This window comes from Macrobrachium nipponense, chromosome 32 (assembly GCF_015104395.2).
Source record: "Macrobrachium nipponense isolate FS-2020 chromosome 32, ASM1510439v2, whole genome shotgun sequence".
Classification (NCBI taxonomy): Eukaryota; Metazoa; Arthropoda; class Malacostraca; order Decapoda; family Palaemonidae; genus Macrobrachium; species Macrobrachium nipponense.
The window spans coordinates 31,268,552-31,295,841 of NC_061094.1; the positions used below are offsets into that span (position 1 = coordinate 31,268,552).

General features: G+C 36.7%; 1 protein-coding gene and 1 long non-coding RNA gene across 2 annotated transcripts in view; one reads left to right on the plus strand and one right to left on the minus strand.

Annotated features, from left to right (window-relative positions):
- LOC135207110 (uncharacterized) overlaps positions 1-27,290 on the plus strand; it is an 81,494-nt gene that overhangs the window by 15,215 nt on the left and 38,989 nt on the right. The window contains exon 2 of the long non-coding RNA XR_010312880.1: positions 2,738-2,877. This is a non-coding gene — a long non-coding RNA (uncharacterized LOC135207110). The remainder of the gene's footprint in view (positions 1-2,737; positions 2,878-27,290) is intronic.
- On the minus strand, positions 10,476-26,635 carry LOC135207312 (glutathione peroxidase 2-like). Its single transcript, XM_064238999.1, has 5 exons — positions 26,475-26,635; positions 14,384-14,553; positions 12,811-12,939; positions 12,052-12,203; positions 10,476-10,782 (listed from the first exon to the last, which is right to left on the minus strand). Exons 1-5 carry the CDS (start codon positions 26,521-26,523, stop codon positions 10,722-10,724), a joined length of 561 nt encoding a protein of 186 aa, XP_064095069.1. The 5' UTR covers positions 26,524-26,635; the 3' UTR covers positions 10,476-10,721.

A 27,290-nucleotide genomic window follows, 5' to 3' on the forward strand; every position in this document is an offset into this window, starting at 1 on the left:
AGTTTTCATTTCAATTAATTCTTCTTGAAACAAAGGTACATGGATTTTGCTTACAACTGACAATTTACACACATCTCTTCTTCCTAGCTTAAACCCATTTTTATATGGGGTCGCCATTACGAATGAGTTGTCTCCATCGATTTCTGTCTTGTGCCTCGTTCTCATTTATACCTTTCAATTCCATATCTTCCCTTACACAATCACGCCATCTCTTTCTTGGCCTTCCCTTCTTCCTTCTACCCCGCACTTCCATTTCCATCGTATGTCTTCCAACATGACGTTCCTCCCTTCGTAACAGGTGTCCATACCATCGAAGCCTTCCTTCCTGTATTTTCTTCGATATTTCAGCTACCTTTGTTGATCCTCTTATATACTCATTTCTAATCCTATCTTCCCTTGTTACTCCCGACATCCATCTCAACATTCTCATTTCTGCTACATCCATCTTCTTCTCCTCTGTTTTCCTCATACTTGCCGTTTCTGTTCCATATAACATTGCTGGTCTGACCACCGTCCTATGGAACTTTCCTTTCAATTTCAGAGGGACCTTCTTGTCATAGAGTACCCCTGATGCAGACCTCCAGTTATTCCATCCTGCCTGAATTCGGTGTCTCACCTCTTGGTCCATGCTTCCACTATCCTCCAATACGGACCCTAAGTACTTGAACTTCTGTACTTTCTTTATTTCTTCCCCACCCAATCTTATACTACTTCCACCGTCCTCAGTAATACTAGAACACATATATTCGGTTTTTGATCTGCTTATTCTCATTCCTCTCTCCTCAAGTGCTGCTCTCCACCTCTCCAACCTCCCCTCCAACTCCTCCTTCCCCTCTGAACACAACACAATGTCATCCGCGTATAATATGCACCATGGCACTGCTTCTCTAACATCCCTGGTCATTACATCCATCACGATGTTGAAGATGAATGGGCTAAGTGCTGACCCCTGGTGTAATCCAACTCCTATCTCAAATCCATCCGTCTCACCAACACTACTCCTCACTCTAGTATACACATTCCTGTACATCTCCTGAATAATTCTGACATACTTTTCCGGCACCATCTTCTTCCTCAAACATCTCCATATTTCTTGCCTTGGCACTCTGTCATAGGCCTTTTCAAGGTCTATGAATGCCAGATGCAGGTCTCGTTGTTTTTCTCTGAATTTCTCCATTAGCTGCCTTATGCAAAATATTCCATCCGTTGTGCCGCTTCCCTTCATAAATCCTAACTGTTCCTTCCCTATTCTAACTTCCTCTCTCAGCCTGCTATCTATGATTCTTTCCAAAATCTTCAACGTGTGAGACATTAGTTTTATACCTCTATAATTACTGCATTCCTGGACATCACCTTTACCTTTAAATATAGGTATCAATATGCTTTCCCGCCATTCTTCTGGTATCTTTTCCTGTTCGAATATTTTTACCATCAGATCATACAAGATGTCTACCCCTTCCTCTCCTAAGGCTTTCCAAACTTCGACTGGGATTAAGTCAGGTCCTGTTGCCTTCCCATTTCTCATTCTTTTTAAGGCTCGTATCACTTCATCCCTAGATATCCCCATTACCATTCCCATGTTTACTTGTCCATCCTCTCTTACAAGTCTTTCATTTTCTTCATTTAGCAGTTGTTCGAAATACTCTTTCCATCTTTTCAGGATGTCTTCTTCCTTTTTTACGACAGTACCATTCCTATCTTTCATTTGCTTAATATGGGTGATGTCCTTTGTTCTTTTATTTCTTACTTTTGACAGTTTGAGCATCTTACTCAACCCTTCCTTGGTTTCCAGTTCATTATAAACCTCTTCATATGCCCTTGCCTTAGCTTGAGCTACCACCCTTTTTACACACATCTCTATGACTTATTTTTCTCTCGCGGGCCACTTTCAAAATCAAACGGGCCACTTTTACCCCACGGGCATGGGTTGGACGGCCCTGCTTTAAAGGATAAAGACTAATCAATGCCATTTCGTGTGACAAAGACTAATGAAAGAACAGGGTTTGCTTTCTCCGGGGATATCAAAGGAGCAAGAGGCAATTTTAATCAAAAGATGCAAAACAATGGAAGCTGGTATGTCCTGTTAAAGGAAATCCGTAGACGATAAGGATTAGAAAACAAATTGTTATATAGAACTTGATACTGTAATCATTAGTCAGAAAAAAGAGGACCTTCTCCTTTAGGGATGAGTTCTGGGGTCTTTTTAGTAAACTTGTTCAGATACCAAATAGTGAAAGAATGGACATAGAATATCTAAATGTAAAACCAAGCAAGCCAAATAAGAAAAACAAACACTAATAACAGTCTACGGAAACCAATGAAACTATGTAGTACTGTTTTTAATACCGAAATTGATCAAAACTTACCGGCATATTATCATTTCGTCATACTTTTAGCATTGCACTTACTAAGTGGAGTTGATTTGAACAAATAAGCTGTAGTTGGTGGGACGAATTTCAAACTGAGTCAAAGGTCTCGGAAAAGACGTCAACCCCCCATGCATGAGTGGGTGTTGTAATCTGTGCTGCATCTGACACCCTCGAACCCTTCTCCCCATTCCCATGAGGGGACAATTCGAAACAGCTTCCATAATTATAGGGACTTTTTATCCATTGTATTTTTTCACTATTATTATCTTACAATTGAACCATTGGAAAGTCATTCTTTTCTGCTGATGATGGCGATTTGGGTGAAATACATTTGTTTGCTCCACTTTCAAATATTTTTATTTTTCCAGGGTGCCGAAATGTTGAAGGTGTGACTTGCCACATCAGACAAAACCGTTTTCGATCCATTCCATTTTATCGACTGTTTGTAATAGGCCTTACAATAGTTTCTTCGTCTACAATGCAGTCTCCAATCCAACGACGACTGAAGGTAAGTCTGCTTGTTTCTCGATTTTTATAGAATGCATACTGTTGGTCTATAACAGTCTCGGATACATCTAGATCTGCATGACAATGGTAATTCTTGTCTAACATCCTTTATAGACGTGGTGTGTGGATGTTGAATGTAACTGCAAGAAAACATATTGAAACTGATGAGATTAACTGTTCACGTTATGTATGCAGAATGTAAAGCGTAATAAATGTGAACTGTTCACGTTGTGTATGCAAAGAATGTGAAGCGTAATAAATGTGAAGATAACGGCGAAGTGGTACGAAGCTTGGTGTGTCGTAACATGCAGTAGTTCGGTCACACGGAAAGAATGGAGGATGCTAGATTGACGAGTAGCATACTATAATTCTGAAGTTTGACGGGAGGTGAAGATCAAGACACCCAGAATACTACAACCCCAAGGGCCCTAATAAGAAAAACAGTCCAGGAAGGAAAAGACAATTGAGAGTCATATGGCAATAAATTGTAAGGAATAACAAATTGGGTAGATAATCTAAAATTTTCGTCATCACTTCCAACACCACTCAAAGCCCCATGCCTTTCCTTTGTCTCATAAATAGTCAACCTCTCGTCTGAAATAAGATGAAGCTAAAAAAAAAAAAAAAAAGGAATATGAAGAGGGACTCATCTCAGTAAAGTTACAAAAAAAATTAAAAAGGGACTATGAAGAGGGGCTCATCTCAGCCTCCTGAAAAAGTCCACCTAGTTTGAACTTAATTAGTTCAACGATAAGATTAGGAAGATAGTGTCATAATTTGGTTATACCCTGGAAATCTTTGGGAAAACCGAGTGGTATTTGCATCTCAGGAGTATGGGCAAGATAAAGTTTACCTACTAATCTAGTACAGCGTAGTTAATCGTCCAAGTCTTTGGGTATAGTCTAGGATTATTTGAAGCAGAGGATCGTTATGACGAGTTTTAAACAATATTCAAGGTGAGCTGCTTCCCAGGCCATGTTGACCTCAAGTTTGTGTGTTTTAGTTTTAACTGATGATGAACTTCGAGGAATCGTGAGAGTCAACGAAAAATGTTGTATTCGTTTCGAGATTGCTATTTCATAATGCACTTTTTGCAAGGGTCGAAGGACGAAGTAGCCTTTGCTGGACAGGCGTATTAGGACATTTAGGTACCTATCTGATATATAACTTAAACAGAGTTTTAGTGTAGTTTGCATATTACACATATTTCCGCAAATGACGATGTCGCGGTATACAAAAACCTTTGTAGGATGCTCTGTTTTTTATATAGAACCGTAAAACTTGCAGAGTTACGAACTATTAACATGAGAAATACGAGAAACGTGCAGAATTTTAATTTCAGTAACTTACAACAACTTGTTAATGCCCTATTTTGTTTACAAAATAATTTTTTTCAATAAAATTGGCAATATTATCATAAAATCAAACGAATTATAATTAAACCATTATATTAATTGTTTTACTATCAAAATGAAATTTTAAGCTTTTTTATCCTCTTAAAATTTCTGTAAGATGCTTTAAGTGCTAGGACCATAATTTGGCCTTAAGAGAGCATCGTTGTGACCTGTAGCGCTGCTTCTATAAAAGTTTCATTGTATTCATAGCCTCTATCTCTACACTGTAGGTACCATATTGAGTAATTTTACTCATATATTGCTTCATATTGACTAGATTTCTTGTTAACTATTTGGAGTTGTCACCTTAAAATTTATGCCTCCACAGAGAGTGCTCAGTGACCTAAATATGGCCTTAGATCCATCTGCATCGTCTTTTTGCTTCATTGGTTTAAATCAGGGGTGGCCAGACTTTTGGACTCTGGGATCTACACTCTTTTGCGATCTACCATACTACATAATCACATATTGCGTGGGTAAAATTTTTCAAATAGCGCCAGAGTACGATAAAACTTGAGTACAATTGTCTCACACACACACACACACACACACACACACACACACATATATATTATAATATATTATTATAATATATATATATATCTATATATAATTATATATATATCTATATATTATATATATATGCTTGTGTTTTTGTTTGTTTATAGTATAGGATTGTGAGGGAACGGTATCGACTGTTTGGCCACCTCTGGTTTAAATGAATAGGATTTATTTTTCATGTATTTTTAATCAACTTTCTAACAACGACAGCTACATAATTCATATTCATCATTCATATCTTGCTGGTAATCTACGGTTTCAGTGACTGCTTGGTTACTGCAGTCTGTAAGACTACACATGTCTCTGCATTTCATTCCATTTAATAAGCAAATGCACTTGGGTAACTTACAATGTTTGGAGCAAGTGCATCCAAGTAAATCAAGGAAGGCCTCAGTGGCTGGCAAGCAGTCCATCTTGTCTATAGCAAGTTGCTGCTTTCCATAAATTTTAATCAGTTTCCAACCTCCTTCAATGGGAGTTGGTGAACCTGAATCTGGTTGTAAGCTTCTTTTCCATAATTGGCCTTCTCTGATTGCTTTTTCAAACGGTCTAAACATTGTGGCAACATATGATTCTCTATTTCTCCCTTTTTGGCACAAAGCATATGGTACCTTAGTTCATCAATGTTAAATGTTGCTGTTTTCCTAGAGTAAAAGTAGCAAGTGAACCTTTTTCTGGAGAAAATGTTGGGCCCTTTTGTTCACCTGCTACATATAGAAAGTTCTTCATCAGTAGTTATTATACTACTTTGCTTTTTTTTTTTTTTTACAGTTGCAAATGGTACCCTTGGAAGGTGGGTACCAAATACATTTTGTTGTGCTGCAATTCCATTTACTCGATGAGAGGTTCCTTTCCCAGTTAATGTTTCTTCTAACCGATTTATGTTGTCCCAAACTAGGTTTGTGAAAAGATAAGGTTGAATATTACTGTGCACGATCGCTTGTCCAGTACGTATATCCAGAAGAAAGTTTCTCCATACATAATGTATTCATTTTCTTCAAGTTGTGAATAAGATATCCAATGACCAGGTTTATTCAGGGAATGAATTATTTCAATATTCCATGTAAATGTTTCAACAGCATACGTGAGCAAGACATGTTTGGGTGGTTTTTGTTGCCTCCAAGTCACGGCATAAACCAAATTCTGGCTAAATGAATGTATTAGCTTGTTGACTCTTGGGGATGGGTTTGCACTAGCAGCATTCACTGTAAGAAACCACATGTAAAACCTCTAAAGGAAAATCAGGTACTGTATGAGACCGAGAATCTACATCAGACGGATGACGTGGCCATGGTGATTTTGCAAGATCATTCTTAATCTTATTTCTCGGATGGTTTGGGCAAGATCATTAAGTTTTCTAAGTTTGATTGGTCCTTCAAATTTCTAACTCTGCCTGTAAATTTTGATTTTCCTTAATGAGTCTCTACTGTTAACGTGTGATGTATACAACCAATAACTTCCCATTGTTATCTGGATAAACTGATGAACAATGCCCTAAATACTTTAGCATATTTATTTTCATGTTGTTTTTGGTGGAATCCTTGACATTTGTGTATGAGGAACCTGTCCCTGGCGGGAATCAGGCCGCGTAACTAAAGTAAAGTTTTACCTCCCTGACTTCTTGAGTGCCTTTTAATTTCAATATTGAGCGAAGCTTATCTGTCAAGGTTGTTGGCTTGGGATGACGGATATTTTTATTTATTTAAATCATCAAACGAATCATGGTTTACTTCACAACAAAGATTGTGGTTGTCTTAAGAAGTATCTATTTCTTAATTTTCACAGGTAGATCTGGTGTAAAAGAAAATTAGTTTTTTTTTTCTTGAAATATTCAAATCAAATGGATTTTTAATCAACAGAAGTCATCATACCATCACTTGGAATAATGATTCTTTAAAGGCAAAGCAGATTATATTATTATTGGTCAGTTCTGGCCATTTTTCAATGACAGAGAGGCAGATAAATGGCGTAAAATGCAAAAGAATTCTTTTTCATGCGTTTGACGTGGTCTTGCAATTATTTAAGTAGATGCTCATAAGATATGATTTAGCCAGTAGAAGATATTCAGGGCTATCATACATTTTCCAGTCCTATGTATATAGTACTTGTAGCTATCTGAAAATCATAGTGAAACTTTGCCCCTAATTTGATAGCGATTTTCAAAATTGGAGGGTCTGGCTCATGGACTATTAGGAGATTAATATAAACTACTGAACCAAAACAATTTATTTAGTTACAATACAGTATTTATCGAAGTTCAAGAAACCATGGTTTATTCTACTATATGTGAATTAAATAATTAATTATCTCTTGTATACAGCCATTATTTGATAGTTAAAGTTTCTAACTTTCTCTTTTTCATAAAGTTATTGTTGGTTACAATGTAATTATTTTCTCGGGAACAACAATTATTCAATAAAACGTTAGTAGAAGCCCATATTATTAATTTTGCTAATTTTTCTGTACTATGACCTTCATTAATTATTGTTGTGGCATATTTATTGGTTAACCTTTGACTTTTCAATGGGGATTTTACATTCAGGATTGTCTACCACACTATGTATATGTGTGTGTAACATGCACACACAAACGGCACACACACACACACACACACATATATACATACATATAATATATTATATATATATATATATATATTATATATATATATATATATATATCAATACTTATATATATGTATGCACATACACATGTATATATACTCACAGTAGTAGTTATTATTGAAATAACCATTAACTAAGTAAATTTTAGTTAATAATGATTTAGTGAAAGAAAATTGTTCTATCATTCATATGTAATGGGGGGAGGGGGGGGCGCATGTGATTGTTTTGTTTGTTTTGCACGTGAACAGCCGTCCCTACATATCCGCCACTGTCCATCTCATGAGGTTTTTCAAAGGGCTGAATGGAGCATAATGAATTTCGTTTTCTAAAATATTATTTACATCAATGGAGAACTGAGGGAACTTCATTGTTTTATTTATTATTTCTGGCCAAGCCAGTTATTCCCGATACATTTCAACAAATGTACTGAAACACACGAAAAAATGGTTCTGTTCTTCTGAAACGGAAGGGGATACATTATAGACAGTTGTGGAGGGCTGACAAAATAGGACATTGCTTTCCCATTGATAGCATGATGATGTTACAAAGCAAAACACAGGGAAACCTATTTTTCATAAGCCTATTAGTATTTTCTTCAGTATGCAGTGTAGAACATCAGCTTTCATGCTTTTAGTGGGAATATGTACAACCTCTTTGAATTTAGTCTTTACCTGTTCAACATATAGACAAATGCACTTGTTGCAGCATCACTTCCTGTTAAAGGCTGAACCAACTATTTCTGCCTTTAGAAGGAAAATATGGGTTGAAGTGAGTTTCATCCACCATCAGTATCACGTTTTTTGTCATTGGGTAGTCATGATTGACATTCGCTCTTAATGTACAACAGAAAATTTGAGTCACTTTGTTCTGATGCTGGGCAGAACTGTTTGGAAAAACTCTCTCCTGATAGCAGAGTAACATTGAGGGGAACAATTATATAACAATCAAGACAATATTACCAGCTTTGATGAATAATAAAATTTATTCAGAGCCATGAACTGCAGCTGTTTCAGTGATGTGAATTTCAGCACAGGAAAGTGTTTGACTAATCATCTAAAATTATTGCCAAAAATTAAATAACTGATTTTATAACAGCATTGCTATTGCAGTCTTATAAGTACATTCAGCAATGTCAGCTCTCTGCAAGTTATTCAATATCTGCCTCAGTGGCGTGGTCTGTTTGGTCTTGGCCTGCTACCTGTGTGGCCGAGTTCAATTTTTGGGCATTCCATTGATGGGTCAGAGATGTGTATTTCTGGTGATAGAAGTTCACCCTCGACGTGGTTCGGAAGTCATGTAAAGCCATTGGTTTCGTTGCTGAATAACCACTGGTTCCATGCAACGTAAAAACACCATACAAACAAACATAAAACTTAATGATATTCGTATCATGAATCTCTGTAGGAATCTTGATATTTCCCAAGTGATTCAGCGACATGAACAAATGCATATACTATGCAGTTATCCTTAACTGTAGGTAAGGGCAATGTGGCATACAGTATGTTATTTCATTAATCTGTGTTCAACTTATACCTGTGGAAGACGAAAGATGGTCTTTTAATATTTGTACTACAAGTATATGTGAACATTGAAACATTATGCAATGTGGTTAGGTTAGTTATTTGTTTCTTCTGTAGGGCCTTGTTTTGTACCTGTAGGCCCTAGCCCTTAAAATACTCTAGGATAATTTTATTCACCTTAACCAATCTAGGCCCAATAAGCTTTGGCTCTTACCTCCGACTATTGTACTTACGACTAATTTTTGTGTCCATGCCATTGTAACTCTCGAGTTTGTCTGTAGATTCTATCACACAGCTAGGTATAATGTTTGCAACGTTACTAGAAGTTTTACCTGACACAGGGGTAGGGCCTGTGTTCCCAGTCATTGCTATAATGATCCTCTTGACCACATGTATGCTATAGCATGCATTGCTAAATTTCTTTTGGGGTTGCTCTGCGCTTGCAGTAGGTTTACCCTTGTAATGATTACTTGTTTGATGTGTGCCATTTCTTTGCATGTTGGCAACTCATTCTATATGCTGGTTAACTTACCTGGCTAAGTTGTTTGACATAGTAGGCTACACTAGGAGTTGTTTGACATAGGCTAGCCGCTAGCCTGTATTCGACTCTGTTAAGTCTAGTTTATATGAATTCCCACTAAAATTCAGTGCAGACTTTATATTGCAATCGAAAGTCGACCAGAGAAACCCAAATACCTGTTTCATTAAACTTATTGTTGAGTTTATCTACTTACCATAGTAAGTTCGTCCAATAACAGACAAGATGCATCCAACACACGCTACCTCATTATGCCCTATTAGCTTTATGGTCGTTCAAAAATAAAACAATGGAACCTCGAAATCATGTCGTGCCCAAGTGATGTAAAGGTAGGAAGCTCGAAGTCGCCAATCTGCAGCTTCGGACCACAAAGGTAGACTTCATCACTCCACATCCAACAGGCCTAGTTTCTCCGTGATCTTAATTCTACGCGGTGGCGTCCTATGCTGAAGCCCACAAGAAAGATAGTTGTATAGGCAATTGGCTGTATGGCATATTTTATAATAAAAACAATGCTAATAATATGCTGCCGATTCAAACAGGATAATTAGTTTTTGTATAGTGTTTTTACGTTGCATGGAATCAGTGGTTATTCAGCAACGGGACCAACGGCATTACGTGACTTCCGATCCACGTCGAGGGTGAACTATCAGAAATACACATTCCTCACTCCTCAATGGAATGGCCGAGAATCGAACCCGCGACTATCGATGTGAGAAGCAAACACCAAACCAATCACGCCACTGAGGCGCTTCAGCATAATTAGTGATGTGACTGATGACAAATTGCTAGCATAATAGTGGTACGACTCCCGCACACACAAAAATAGTTAGTTGTTCGGTATGTTTGTCAATCGTTTAGAGTGAATCAACTAAGGCACTATGAATTCCAGAAAATCGAATATGATAACAGACTTCACTTTCACCCACCTTAGACTACGAGGTCTTTAATCATAAACCAAAATATTTCAAACATTTTATTATAAATCATAAATCTCATATACCCTCGAAACATTTCTTCTGACAAAATTAAGGTGAAAAAGCATCTGTTAGATTTCAGCCGCAACCAGACTCTGGGAAACTTCTTTCAATAAGACTTCCAAGCACCTGCAACAGAGTTTTCCCAGGTGCTCTTCATATAGCGTTTCCAAGGATCGGGTTCGTGTTTGGAATCTATCCTGCTTTCACACCATCAATAAAAATAAAAACTTATTTCAAGAGCGCATTTATATCTTCCTCAATATTCTTGGTTTCGTACTTCTTGCTATACCTGTGGAGAAAAAGTGAAAACCGTTAAATAATCATAACATTCATTCATATAAAATTTATAAGTTTCAATACACTGAATTATACAACAGTATATTATGAATTCCATTAAGTGTTATTGCATTAGATTGCTGATTTTACCGCAAGATTCTGGGGTGAAGAAGGAAAAGAAAAAATAAATGGGGTCAAGCTGAAAAATTAAATACTGTATATTTTTACACATCTACAAAATTATTTCAAACATTTAGTACATACAAGCAGACTAACTCACGAATTTATAGTATATATATATATATATATATATATATATATATATATATATATATATATATATATTGTTGTGTATTCACACACTTATGCATAAGTATTGGTGAAGTCTGTTTGAGTGCACCTTAATATTAATGAACTTTAAACTTGAGAGTATGGGTGACCGTCATTAAGACCATTAGTTATCTGGGATCCCTGCCCTAAGACAATCATTGTGACCCTTGACCTTGAGATAGCTTGGATAGTGGCACTGATACCCTGTCAGTCAGGTAAACACTGAGAGGAAATTGTTCATATATTATACTTTATATTACAATTGAGTCAAGGTAACAGAAAATAACATCATTCACTGCAAGTAATGTTGAGCGCAGTGACATATGGAAACCTATCACCATATTCCCTAATTTTATAGTCACTGAAATCTAAACCTGCAAAGGCTTTGAGATTCTCTTCTCATTTCCATTTCCCATAATCCTTTAATTTTTCTTTGTAAAAAGTGGCATAACACTCCCTTATGCGCTTTCAACTTTTTCCTTTCCTTCTTCCAAAAGGTATAGACCTGACCATCAGAATGCCCTTGGATTTATTCAAAATTATGTTTAACAGAGCGTTAAATGACACATCTTGCATTACTCAATGTCAAAACACACATCTCTCAAAGGTTTTTAATTATCTCGCAACTTCAACTTCACAAACTGCTTGAAATGAAACTCATTAAAACTCTCAATTTAAACTTTACAAACAGTACTTGAAATGAAACTCATTAAAACAAGTGTTTTGAATATTTGCATTTATGTTATTTCTACATTGGTAGTTACATCTCGAAATACATTTCCTTTATATTTATAATTATGGTCCGAGCCAAAATAAGCTTTCATTGATGATTCTTACATGCTCCCGCCAACATGTACAAGAAAACCATTTCCACTTTTGCATTTAATTAAACAAAACGAAACCAACGCTACCAAGTAAACAGCACCAACTACGTGGGCATGCAATCTCTTACCTCTTGAAAGGCTGTCCATCCTTGCCAATCAGGAATTTCTCGAAATTCCAGGCGATGTCCGTACGGCAGACCGGCTTCCAGATGATGCACTGTGGGTCGTTCATAAAACTGACCGAGTCATCCGAAGGCAGTGGAAGGCGTTCCTTCAGGTACTGCATAGAACAAAGGAATGGAAATATCTTTAGTGCAAGATTATTTCTTCCCTGAATATTATGAAAGTCTTTTGAAGAAAAAAAATCTAGAATGTCAGAATTTTTGGAATGAACCAGCAGCAAAAAGGCTACGACACATTCCAAATCAACACCAGAAAGCTCATTCGATTATAGTCTTAGTTGTACCCTTTCAAAGTGTTTCTTTTAAATCGCCGTGTTGGATGTTCTCAAGATTATTGCAGAGAGAGAGAGAGAGAGAGAGAGAGAGAGAGAGAGAGAGAGAGAGAGAGAGAGAGAGAGAGAGAGAGAGAGAGAGAGAGAGAGAGGTTAACGATTTCGGACATGAGTTAGGCATGTTGAGCTTTACCAGTCTAATTTATGAGTTGTTTTCCCGACAATCAATTTCTGAAGAAATTAAAATGGGGTATAAAGTATACGCTTCCTTTTATTATTATTATTATTATCGTCATCATCAAAACGTAATTTATAAGATAAAGATTAAGGCTGAATGGTTTACCTTTCAGTTCCCATACAAACATTGACTAAAATTTGAGATAAATAAGCTTCTCCAGCACATTTGTGAACGCACACAATGGCTAAACCTTACCTTAAATATTGGGTGAGCTTCTGACCCATTAACAGTCACTTTTCCGAAGATCTCCATCTTAGGCACAAAATTGTTCCCTGGGCGAACATACTTCAATGTGTTCAACAATTCTTCTTCAGTGTTGTTTTCCTGAAGAAAGAAATCGGTATTCAATGAAAAACACCACCACACGTTGGATTTAGTGCAAGCACTACTAACGTAACCAAGCAGATGCACACAAAAACTGATACTAGAGTGTCGTACATTTTTCTTATATTTCTTAATTTTCTTAACCTGTCGAGTGGTTGATTCACCATCATCTCCATTATCTCATCTCCTTCAGTTTTCCTACTGTGAACTCAAGTCTTTTGTAACTAAAGCTGGCTTTCAATTTATTCCCCAACTGCGAATAATTACATGCGTTTTTAAATTAAAAACTATCCCTTGAGGGTGACTATTATATAAAAACAAAGGTTCACAATGTCTGTAAAAACAACTGAGCGAATTAGCCAAACATTTCACGTAATGTGCATTAAAATCCTCACCACCTCAAAAGGTTACGCCTATTTTTCACGAAAGCAGTGTAAATGACAACTGAAACTTCGCCGAGGTCGTCAAGAAAAGCAGGTATTACTATGCGCAGCGAGGCCTGTAAACATCCATTTCAAAAGGGAACTGTCGTTACTTTCATTGCTTGAACAATCTGTGACACGCTTACTGGCAGTGTTATGACTGTCAACGCTCTCTATTTTGAGAGGTTATAACATTTGCAGTGTCATGCACCAAAGACTTATTTTTACCTGTTTTTGTTGATTCATCTCCACTGTCTTCTATTTATTTATTTTTCCTCACTTTTCACACACGGCCATCCCATTCATTAGAGGCTTAATTGCTCTGCAAGTTACTGACCTTTTCTGGTTGTTTCGTATGTTCCTCATTTAGAATTGGATATTTATATTATCCTCACTTACTAGTACATTTTGAGCTACGATTTCTGTTACCTTCAAGTTAATCCTTTTAAATTTTCTAAATCTAAAACAATGGGCAGTTAACTGATACCGGTAACGGTTTTGCTTATCAACGACAATGCAAGGTAATTCACACAGTCTGATAGTGTTATTACGTTGTAAACTTCAAAGCTTACAAACTGTCCGGGTCTCGACGAACCTCTCATCAGCGTTGGCCAGGTGTAGAATTATGGATAAGCACGTACTCACGCTAGTGTGAACCGCTTAGAACAGGTCCTTTTTGCTTCCCGACACGAAAGAAACAGTCGATAGTTATTCCCGACATGAAGTAAATAGTCGATAATTATTATTCTTCAATTTAATACTATTCTAACCAATCTGGTTACTAATGGCAGTACTAATAATTGATTATACAGTTGGGCTATAACGGACTGAAAGAATATTTGGATATTAGGATTTTTTTCATAATTTTTTTGCGAGTAACTACAATTAACAACCCCTTGAGTCTAAATTATTATGGTCTCCGTGAATAAGATTCGCTGAGAGTTGCCGACAGAAACATTAGTACTAAGCACGTCTCTCCTTTTAGTACACAAACACACACACACACAGCCTCAAGGCCTTACCTGATGACCAAACTGGTTACAGGGGAAAGCCAGGACCTCCAGAGCATCGCCGAACTTATCCTTAAGTTCGTTCATCTGGAGGAAGTCCCGGGTGGTCGTGCCTCAGAGAGAGGCAGTGTTCTCCACAAGAATCACCTTCCCTTTATACTTGCTGAACGAGACCATCTCACCTGAAATAGAAGACAAGTTTCAATTGCTTTATATTTTAGCCCTATTCATATTCACATAACGATGTTCTACGCGATAACTTGCTGCCTCTTCAACTACGAATGTTCACCAAAAGAATTTTTGAATGCCATTATTTGACAGATGCCTGCTTGGATCTATGTTACATCGAATCACATCAACTAAATCAAGGAAAAACTAAGTTGAGTTCTCACTGGCAGTCCAGTTACCAAAAAAAAAAAAAACTCAAAAAGAACTTTTCTTTCTCTGAAAATATTACCATAGGTATACAATATATACCTTTAAAGATGTCCTGCACTACATGGAACTTTGACGTCTTTCTCCCAAAAACTAAATCATAATTTGATAAATAGAGGTTAGATTCCGGAGGGAAGCTTGGATCCCTGTAGTTGCCGGGTTGCATTTTGGTGCTTTCCAGAGAGGCCCAAAGGTCATGTTTATTAGGTGGTTCTGTACATAAGCACTTAACTGTGGAGCTCAAGGATCTTTGTTGTCCAAGGAGACCTGCCACGTCCTTTATGTAGGAGCAAAGATCTTGCACTCGAATTTCAAGTATTTATGTTTAGTTTCGAGTGAAAGATACTTAGCTTGAACTGCCTTTATTGATGATAAGAGATTACGGGTCGTTATACTGGCTGAAGTGAGAAATTAGAGAAAATTACAATGATCTCATTAAATAACCTACACACCTTAGGTAGACATACATGCAGCGTAGAGATCCAAACAAGAGGAAGAGCAGAGATAAAACAAGCACTTGTTAAGTTGAAGTTTCGTAAACATCCTGCCCACTATGCCAAGAATCAGGCCTTCAACCACACCTTTAGGTTAGTCTGACACTACACGATCCTATTGCGGGAATGCTTTAGAGATCACAGGAAACTACAGAAAGCTCTGACCAATATGGAGTGCGAGGGCTGAATCAAAGATACTTGTCTGTTTGCATGTATGCCCTAGTAGGTGAATATGTTATATGGGGAAATAACCCTAACATGCAATCTTTTGTTATAAGCGATTTCGCCTGTTACCTAATCAATGGAGCCAAGTGAGTTTGAAGTCTATTGTATAACTACAAGACCTTTGGAAGGAAGCTGGCTAATAAACCTCATGCCGATTTGTGTGGTGCCTTAAGTACAAAAAACGACGACAAACAAATGCAGATGTACACCTTGGAGGAATAATGGTGTACACGCGTTTTTATACATACAAATTATCAACAAGAAAATTGAAGATAGTTTTCTGAAATCTTCGGACACATTGCTTAATAATACCACACCTGGCAACTCTAGAAAAGGGGCTGAGCTTCAGTCCTCTTGTTTGTTGCTTTCTAGATTTCCAGTAACTTTATACCAAAGAGATAATGTAAAAATCCTATAATCAATTATTGCTGAATGCAGTAACAACCGCTATATTATTCGTTAAAGTTGGTCATGGTAACGTCAGTTCAGAGTGGAATATCGACCAACCTTATTTAAAACCTACCGCGAAACCTCCTTCATAGATGTTATGACACTAAAATGTTGTAAAATTCACGCGTAATAGGAAACGAAATCTTAAATAATGGGTAAATTCTTTATTGTAAAATTTGGGCAATAACCAGTAGAAATCGTTGGGAACTGTACATGAATGAATGCAATATTATGATAGAGATAGAAAGAGAGCTAGCTAAACAGAGGCCTATCTGTAGGTACCCGAGTCACTATATTTACTTAAAAGTATGTTTTAGAAGCGGGGAGAGAGAGGGAAATTGCTTGTGAAAGCATAAGCACATTTATAGCTACTTAATTCATATATTTTGAGAGCTTAAGTGATACTTTATATTTAAAGTATGTTCTAGAAGTGGAGAGAGAGAGAGAGAGAGAGAGAGAGAGAGAGAGAGAGAGAGAGAGAATTATAGTACTGGTGGTGATCTTATGATGGGAAATCGCCTTTTTACCCTGTGGGGTGTGTGCTTGCGTGTACGCATGAAGGGGTAGGGGATAGGCTGGCATTAGAAAGGGCGTTCTGGCTTCTCAGTAAATATTAAAAATAAGTTTGCTGTTCCCACGCTATTTTTGTTCTTGACCCCAGCTGAGGCTGACACTTTTTAACAGTTGGATGTAAAGCCCTGAGCCATCAATGGACCTGGCAAACTTAAAACCAACATCTGTACCATTCGCCCATTGTATCCACTAGCCGATTGCATTTCCAAAGGTGTGCGCTGTAGACATTTTACACACATGCACGATATACACACACACATATATATATATATATATATATATATATATATATATATATAGAGAGAGAGAGAGAGAGAGAGAGAGAGAGAGAGAGAGAGAGAGAGAGAGAGAGAGAGAGAAGAGTCTACCAGGATTCCTTACAGTTATGAGAAAATTGTTGCTTACTTCACCCTTTGGCTATAGGCTTCCCCAGAGTAGTTTCTAAAACCTGGTCCCAAGAATAAACACTTCAACAGTCGTTTATACCAGGCAAGTGATGCTAGCAGATTGCCATAGGCTATCCCGTACAAGTGAACAAAGAAATTATTCATCAAACAAATATGCATTTTAATGAAAATTAAATTTACATGAAATGTGAAAGTTGCATTTTTTTGTGTACCCAAATGAAATTGGTTTTCATCAAACAAAAATAAATGTTAATATATGTGAGGAATACTATTTAAATGGAAGAGTTTGTGAATGAGGCTCTTTTTAATGCAACTAATGGCCTTCGGGTTCGTTCACACGTCTCAGTGGGCCTAAGCCTAAGCGAAGTGGGTAAAACTCCATACTGCGTAGTCAAGCTATATAAGCTACTATAGTAGATTCACATCAACCGTGTATTTGACGTCTAGGCCAGTCCCTTACGACGCTCTTGATTGGCTGTTCAGAAGTCTATCGCAGGGCTGAAATCTCTCAGTCTCTCGAGAGTTCATATAGGTAGGATGCATGTTCCCTTCCCTTTTCCCCTTTGAAATTAAGCGTGTCCACCACCCCTTTTCCCCCTCCTGAAAGACGATCACCCTCGGAGAGGTGGAACATACATCCTGCCCATGTAAAAACTCTCTCGATACTGAGAGTTTCCAGCCCTGTGATGGTCGTTTGCAGCAGAGCTCGTAAAAGATTATGTATATGTATCAAGCAAATTTGAGGGATAAATTATAATGCTTGAAATAAAGTGCATTAATAAAAACCATGACTGTTATACACTGTCATGACTGAAACGACAATTTTTTATACACTGGACTTGTAGGTAACCACGGTGATTAACAACATTGTTATTCATGTAGTGTGTGTGTATTTTATTGTGTGATAGTTTGTAACTAACTTTTATTTTTTTTAATACACAAACCGAAACTATACTCAACGACAGTGTTAATGTTGAGAGGATGTTATGAAAGTTCTTGACCTTGTGACGTTGAGGTTACTGATAAGAACTTCCCCCGGCGGGGAAGAATGAGAGAAAATAAAAAAGAACCCTTCGGCTGATAAGAAATAGCAAGACAGTCGCTGGGGTGCGAACGTCAACACCATAACAATGGCAACTATAAAAAGTAATAACAATGCGGTAGACGCAGACGCAGATAAGAGAAATTGTACCGTAATCTTTATTATTATATATATATACATACATACATATATTATATATATATATATAATATGTCTACTGCATTGTTATTTTATTTTTTAAGTTTCCATTGATCCCTAGCACGCACTTGTCTCAATCCCATTACACGAAACGAGTCTCCAGTCTACATTCACTTGTTCTGTACTTGCGTGAAATCTTGTAAATCACTTAAAACAACTCTTCTATATCGCGCATTCTTGAACATCCTCCTCCACATTGCCTTTTAGTTAATTTTATCACAAGCCTCTAATTTTATCACAAGCTTCTTTGTCTGCCACACAAGGCTTTCTAAACCCTTTCCTCTCAACTTCTTACCAAATTGGTTCATAAGGAAAGAAACTTTTGACTCCTACATTCCCTTTCTCGTCTAAGACCAGTTTCCCGCTCTATCTATCATTCCTTCGGTCATTTGTTTCCAGTGAAAGTCCTGCTATGCACAAACTTGTGATTCTCAACTGAGAACACCTTGAAAGAACCCCTTTCCTACATTGGTGGGTCTTGTTACTTTTCATTCTAAGATATTGAATTTGGTGCCATTACCGAGCCAGATAGTTGTTGGTTGACTCGGTGCAAATGCAAACCAAATATATAAGGTCAAAATTATTATATAAATGAAGCCTATACCAAACGCAAGTATAGTTTTCATTCATTCATAATGGTGGACAATAATCGATAAGAAATTGTAAAATTTTTACGCCACTGAAAACTAGGATAAACTGCCTATCGAATACTGTGTTTATTTATTTCAGCCATTAAACAGCAAAGCATATTATAGTTGATTTTTAGAGTATGGTTACACCAGAGTACGTACGTGTGTGTGTTGTGTGTGTGTGTGTGTGTGTGTGTGTGTGTGGTGTGTGTGTGGTGTGGGTGTTATATATCTATATCAAATATATATTATATATATATATATATATATATATATATATCACAACATATTATTAAAAAGGTTAAATGGATGGTGGAAAAATGGAAGTTGATTCATACAGGTATTTGGGAGCAATAATGGATCTTTGTAAAAAAAGAAGCCACAAAGTAAGTAAAGCAAGAAAGGTAGCAAGGGGAAATGCAACATAATTGGGAAATTCTTTAGATGCTCATGAAGGTAGGGATGCATAATTATTTGGCCTTCATTAAAGTGAAGTACGGATGCCGAATGGAAGAGAAATTCAAATGTTTTAAAATGAATCAGTTGTGTGGGAAATGTGTATAAAGAAATTAACAAGTGAGAAATATGGAGTAACCTATGGCCTTAGTAAAGGGTTAGCATAACTGAATGGATGGTGCAGGGTATTTCCTGATGATTGTCATATGGAAAGAATGGATATCAATGCCTACGTAACGAACATGAAACTATGGAGTGTGCAAGACAGATGAAAGCTTCAACGTGTAGATTCGTGTGGTGATGAGCCTTCTGTAATGTTTTATTGCAAAGAGGATTATCCACACACCAGTAGGTAGTAAGAATAGTAGATGTGACAGTATGTTGTCCAATCAAGTTTTAGCCTCATAAATGTTCGTAAAAAATAGGATTATCAACATATAGGCCATCAACGTGAGTGTCCAGTGCATGAGGAAATTGGTAGTCTATAGGCTTAGTCATTAGATTAAGGGTATCGATTCATTAAGCATTATTGCTGCTGCTACCGTCACTCAGTTATTGCAGAGAAAAGCTCGAGCGAAACCAAATTATCTTCATCAAGTGGAAGAGACCAAGTTTTTTTTTTTTTTTTTTTTTGTTTTTTTTTTTTTTTTTTTTTTACTTTTATTAGAAAAATATTACATGTCATTTACATAAGTAAGGTATTACAAAAAATTACAAAAATGTACACCAAGTAGGTACTAAAATTTAGTAGGATCCTATGAACCAGTAGAAAGAAGCCCGACGCAATTCAACCCAACAATACAAATTTAAAAAGTACCCCTACATTAACTTCTTCAGACACTATTTTGAGAGAGAGAGAGAGAGAGAGAGAGAGAGAGAGAGAGAGAGAGAGAGAGAGAGAATATTCACACGAACGACGTGCAATACAAGATAAAGGGAATAATTTGATATGATTAAATATCTATTATTACATTATTTCTTTCAACAACCATTATTTTCACAGACTTAATGTTAATGGTTTTTTCTCTATAATGCACTCTCATCCTCTCGTCTTCACACCGTTTGAATCCTAACCGTTTCGATCCATCGCTCAATGAGAGTCTGAGCAACTTATCCCGCCATAACCAGTATTTCCTCGAAATTTATTTAGAGCCATAACCAGTATTTCTTCCCAACTTGTGAATATAAAAGAAAATAGTTTTACGTCCTTAACGTTCCGTATCATTTTCATAAATAAGCCGTAAATCACTACCCATCACTTTTGTTTAAAAAGAGAGAAGGGGAAAGTATTGTTGGCATCTATTAACCAGAGTAGTTGCCACAAACTTCAATTTCTTTTAAATTCTAAGATTCTCCATCTAAATCTTAAAAAATTAAATAAATTAATTCAATAAAATAAATTTATTATTCTACCATTAAAATTTTGATCATGCAGGTTTACTTACTATGGCGTCATGTCATATGGAAGAGTAAAGTCTCATTTAAATACTGAAGCTTTCATCATTATATGCAATGCCTTCATCTCTACAGAAATCGTGTGAAATTAATCGTTTATCGTAAGTGAAGCCTGGGTCTGTAGGCCAATACGTTCCAAATTGCATTATATGAAACGGCTATACTGTAGATGCACACATGAACGTATTTAGGCGTGAATGTGATTCATCGCATGGTGGTTTAACGCTGTTTCCAAGCATCTATAAAACCTGCCTTGTTCTCGTGAACGAAGAAGTTGACTTTCCAAATTTTTTTCGTTTTTTCTTTCTCCCATCCACAAGCTTTTCAGAAGGTACGACAATTATTGTTTATTTAGTTTACATTTTGTCACTACCTACTTAAACTGCACAGAGATGAGCACTTCAAATACAAATTATGACATCATAAAAGTACTGCCAATTACTTCTTGAACGAAACCCATTGGAAAGGGATGTTTACACTTGATGGTGCAATTGTACATAGTGTAAATATTCAAATATTTAGAATGACTTGTAGCTTTGGCCCTCAAGTGGTCACACTGATAAGTGATTTCCTATTTTCAAACTATTTCATAAAAAAAAAAAAACTGAAACCAAGATAATCTATGTTATACATAAACTCAGGAATATTTAATGATGCTAAACACAATCAACTATCTTCTTGGCCTAACTACACAAGATTTATTAAAATAATATATATGTGTGTATAACCTCAATTAAAATTTGCCTAATGTAAAAGGAGACCACAGACTGTAACAACCGGGTCTATATAGAGTATATGACAGAGTTACTCTGCATTCATTAATAGACTGCAAACTACCTTTGTTCGGTAGATGAATATATATATACCTGTATATATTTGTTTGCTTGCTTGCTTGATGTATGAGGGGAGCCTCACCAAAACCTCTATTTTTAGTTTATTACTAGACAATTACTACTTTCAGCAGCAAAGAATATATTATTCAAGACTGAATAATTTCACAAGAGGATAATCTGTTGGTAGGGCGAGTTTGTGGTGTTACTTAGGAAAAGACAAGGTCTTTCCTGCCCTGTGGTCCAGCGTTGCCGAAATGCCGAATTTCCCCCCGATTTGCCGAGAAAAAACTCTACAGGCGGAGAACCAGACCTTCAATGCCGAGAAAAAATCGGCCTGCTTGTTCATGCCGAGAAAAACTCGGCATTCTTCGAGGGGATTGATTTATCGTCTCAAATAAATTTGAATACTTTTTTTTTTAATTAGTTAATGTCTTTTTATGTAAGATTGGGTAGAAAATGATTATACTACATTATTATTACATATATATGTGTTATATAGTTTTTTATGCTTATGTTCCTCTGATCTCCATCCAACTCATTTATTATTCCTATTCGAGTAGGTCTGGGTCTTCAACTTTCCACAGGAGCCACAGCCAACGCCGGCATGCACTATCCTGAGAAAGGAAGGTGAGGGGAGGTGGAGGTGGTTTACAGTGATCGTGTTCATGTGATTTCAATCTCCCGTTCATAACAACCTTATCTATTTAATTAATGTCCGTAATTCTCCTTTTCCTTAAAGTTTCATTTCTCAATATTTCGTCACCAGACTATATTCTTGAAACTATCAAATCGACAGTTTCATTAGTTATATTTAGACTAAGGCTAGGATTTAATGCGTTTGCAGTATGCCTTTGCTTTTAAAAAATAAGGCTAAAAAACGGATAGCTGTTTCCCAATGTCCAGTACAGTCGCGGTTATATTACCATCGTTATGGTGGCAGCTCCCTGTGCATTACGACGTTTTCATGGGCGAGATGAACTACGTATTATTACGTATCTTGCTATTAATTAAGCTGCTGCTTTGGTTTTTTTTTCATGAGGGTGATACAGAAAGTCCTTGCAGATGAAATTAATTGCTGTAGTCATTAATGGATTTACTTTACCCTTTTTTGTCCATATGCGGATATGGTAAGCATTTTGTGTGTTCTAAAGGCTGGTGTAATGAAAATATGCATCAAGTAGCCTAGGCCAGTTTTGACTATAGGGAGGCTGTTGTACAGTTATGATATTGTTAGTCTTGATGATGACATAACATGGAGAGTAGGCCTATGTACATAACAAATGAGGCTGGGGTAAGGATGGGTGTCTTCACATTTCATGCCCACAAAATCTTTGAAGACAAAATAATTGTTGTATGCATTTGCTAAGTAGGCTGATTGGGCCTATGTCACTTAGTAGTGAACTAGAAAAAAACTTTTATCCTTCAGGTTGGTTTCTTGTACCTGTACATATAAAACCAATAAATATTTCTGCAGTCTAAGATATATCCTTCAGGTTGGTTTCTTGAACCTGTACGTTTAGAAAAAAATCCTAATTTGTGGACTGCGATAAACCAGGAGTATCTCCCCAAATAAAAATTCTAATAAAACAAAACGTGAGAAACGTTTTGGTGTATAAAACCAATAAATACTACTGCAGTTAGATTATATAAACTATTTATAAATTGTTTTTTGTGAACGTAAATTTCATCCCATTAAATCAGCACTGGTCTTCCATGTGGTATTGACCACTGTTACACCGTTGTAGGGGGACAATTTCGGGTCATATAGCCTGGTGGTGCTTTAGTTCGATCAATTTTTCAGTCTCTACAACTAAAAAACGATGCTTTACTATAGGCATTTTCTGAGGAGAGAAGCCCACGTGCGTAGCAACAATGGAGTAGTCACTGGGATGGCGCCACAAAGGCGTCCGTTACCATGCGGTCACAAAACGCAAACAGTATCTCAAATCCAACTGTGCCTATGGAAAAAAAAGTGTAAAATCCGATGCGTTCGGGTGTTGCTGTAAAAGTTGTTGGAACCTAGTCTAAGGTGTAATCTTTGCCTGTCCACTTCATAATATAGAATAATCGTATATACGTAGAAATCTATTCATTCAAAAGTAAATACATGAATAAATACACATGTAAAGTAAAATGACATAACTTCTATATATCTATACTATGTGGCTAGACTACAATGTATCTTAATTCGATTGGAAATAGATGAATCTTCCCCCATTCTTAGTTGGGATTCTAAACCCTGACCGCTGGTTAGTGAGATTACCGTATCCAACTACGCTTAGAGGGAGATTCGTATCCAACAATACCGCGAAATTGAATGAGAACCTATATATAAAGGTTAAGTCGAATTCAGGTCGATTATGCAATGGCTGAAGCAACCAATCACCACCAATAAACTGTTAAAACTGGTCCCGTCCCGCTTATAGGCTAACCTATGCCTATATACAAAACTATTAAATATATATTTATATATATATATATATATATATATATATATGTATATAGTATATATTAAAAGGGCCTTTGTCATGATTGCAAAGGGAAGGTTTTTGATCACAAGTCTGTTACCTGGTGACAACCCTTCCATTCCCTCCCCCTGAATCCCTAGGCACATCCAGAAATCCCCCAACCACCCACCCCGTGATGGGGTCTCATTTCAAGTTGCATCGGTCGGGGACAATGTTTAAGAACTCGTTTCGTCGTGTCCGAGGCGTTTCGACGAACTGCGTGCGGAGTGGTGGTACACTTTCAACCCTGCCTTTTATTAATTATAATATAAATAATATATAGCTCATCAAACTCATCTCTCTTTCCCCCCCTTACCCGCTAATTTATACCATCCAAAAATCGCCCCAAGGCTATTATACACGTCATCCCACGAAGCCATGTATAAGGCGGCAAAACTAGTAAGAAAAGATAGAGGCAACTCATGAGTCACAAGGAAATGTCTTCAAGGCCACGTTTACGGTTTCAACACACTAATAACGTGCTTTATAATGCTTGACAAGACACTTCAAGTAGATCTGCAGATTGTACAGCATACATACATACACACACATTATATATATGTAAAGTAAGTATATTTCTGACAATCCTTAACAATAACTGCAGCTCGAAGGAAGTTAAGACTCAGATTTTCTGTGAACAACTGACAACAGTTCATTGATTTAAGCAGTCTCTTGGAAATTCTCCTCTGGAATTTCCAGGATGTGATGCTCCATAACTTACAAGATAAGACCCTTTAGTCACCCCCACCCCCCTTCCCTAGTGCACGAGACCGTTGTATATGCCAAGGCAGATCGATGACATGGCTGTAACCAAGGTAATCAAACACTAGGCCGTGTTTAAGACAATCACAATTTTGATACTGAATTGTACATTTGTTACTAAACGTAAAATATCTTCGCGTTTGGTGTTGTTTCACCGTAAAGTTACTTCATTTTAATGAGCTTTAGTCAACGGAAATATTTAAAAATTACATCACCGACCACATCGGATTTAGTCTACCTTACTTGACAGCCGATTTACATAAAGGCAAGAACTAGTGTCTTTTCTCAATGGGCCTTATTTCTTTAAACTGTTCAATATGTTTATGTACTCCTGTCTTAAACAGAAATATAAGTACTTTTGACTAAGGAGTTTATTAAAGATATCTGTATTGGTTGGCCTATATATATCTAACATACATTTTATAATATATATTAATATATATATATAATATATATATATAAATAATATATATATATGAAAACCATAGAAACATAATATATACCATCTTTATATATATATATATATATATAAAAACCAAGAACAGTAAATTATACCCAAATATATATATATATATCTATATATATATATATATATATATATATATATATATATAAAATCCAGGTGATGGTATCTGAGAAACCATCTTACATTGCTAAATTCGTTGACCAAGTCTTTTCAAGCACCAACAACTCGGTCGTTTCTTGACGTTGCCCAGTTAACCTTACTTTCCGAGCCATTCTCACTTGCATGCATTTGCTCGCTTCCTGGTTATGACCTCATTCTACTACTTCCACTGCAAATTTTAGGTCTCCTTCCGTCGAAGACTTCTGAATTACGCGCCCTGTTCCTATCGCTCTACATTGCCGAAAAAAGAAAGTGAAAAATATAAACCCTAGCCCAGTCATATCTTTTCATCACACACTCGTATCCCACCTTTTCTTGCCGTTCTATCCTACGGACCTGAAAGTCACTATTCACCGACTGCCACTATTCATCTTAAGAAGAGCAGCCTTTTTCATATTAAACTTCAACACCCAAACTTCATTTTTCACAATGACTTCATGAAATGCTCTAATTTACACAGGTTTTTAAAAATTAGTTATGACTAATGTAAACAAAGTGAAATGGAATTGGAGCATACAATAATGGACAAAAAGATATTAGGAACATGTAAAGTTTAGTTAAATTGGTTATTAATGCATAAGCATAGCGACCGCGCAAACAAGCGCGCGTATACCGGTACCTTCCTCTCGCAGGGTTATGCAACGCAGTTACCGTCGCTTGCCATCGGCTACTTTTGCTATGACTACACTCATCCGACGATACCCAATTTCGGACATGTTTCAGTGCAGTAATTTCCGATGAATGTTACGGTTGATTATAAACAAAAATTTTATGATAGGCCTAATTCTCAAATTTACTCAAGAAATCAAGATAAAACATATGCCAAGGATTTCGGTGTAAGAATAGTTTAAAAGATTTTAATTGTATAATTCGCTGAAATTAAACCATGTTCTCGGAAAAGAAAAAAATATCCATTACGAAATACGCAGCAGCCGGGGGCGCGGTTTTAACGTAAAACAACCTATAGCATTGTTATTCAAAATAAAATGGGGAAATTGTTATTATTACTTACCAGACAGTGCTTTGGCACTAAGTTCGTAGATGCTTTTGATTGCGCTCATCTTCCTGATATGATAGTTGAAGAAATGCGTCTACAATTTGTTCGCCTGAAGAAACACCTACTACACAAGACAGTTGACGGCAAAGTAACGTTGTCCCGCTGGGTAGAGTCTCGCTGGAATCTGTCGGCTTATCCCACGTCTATAAAAGTGGGACAGTTGCCAACTTCACTATAAGGCGCCGATTTCTATGGTTGTGGTTTCATCTTGCAAAAAAAGATTTTATGATAGTTGTGTCAGTTTTAGTGATATGTTGTACGTTTGTCTGTTATCCAACAAATGTAATTTGTTATCCGTGAGTATATTGATGCATAACTAATGCGATAAATAGATTTGTGGTAACTTCATTGCCATACCCAACGGTTGAGGCTCGGTTGCTAGCTTAGCGTATCGTAGGGCTTTTGATAATAGTAGTTAACAATAAGATATTGTTCTTTTGTTTGACTTTTACAGTAAAAAACGAGTTTGTCTGTTGCAAATGATTTGAATTAAAAATGTTACGCGAAAAGAATGTTGTTCCTTTAGCTGCTATGATGTGAACGAGTTTATAGTATTTTTTTCTATTCATCGTGGATTACGAAGGTAGGGGATTTTCTGGGTCTTCACCGTGACTTGCCCTAGTGATCAAGGTGTGTAGAGATTGCCCATTATTCTCGACGATTGTATGATGACCGCAAAGGGAGAATTAACTAATAATTATAGCGCAGTTCTTTCAAGTTTAATGGGTTATGAACATTTTACACGATACAACTTGCCACTTTACCCAGAAT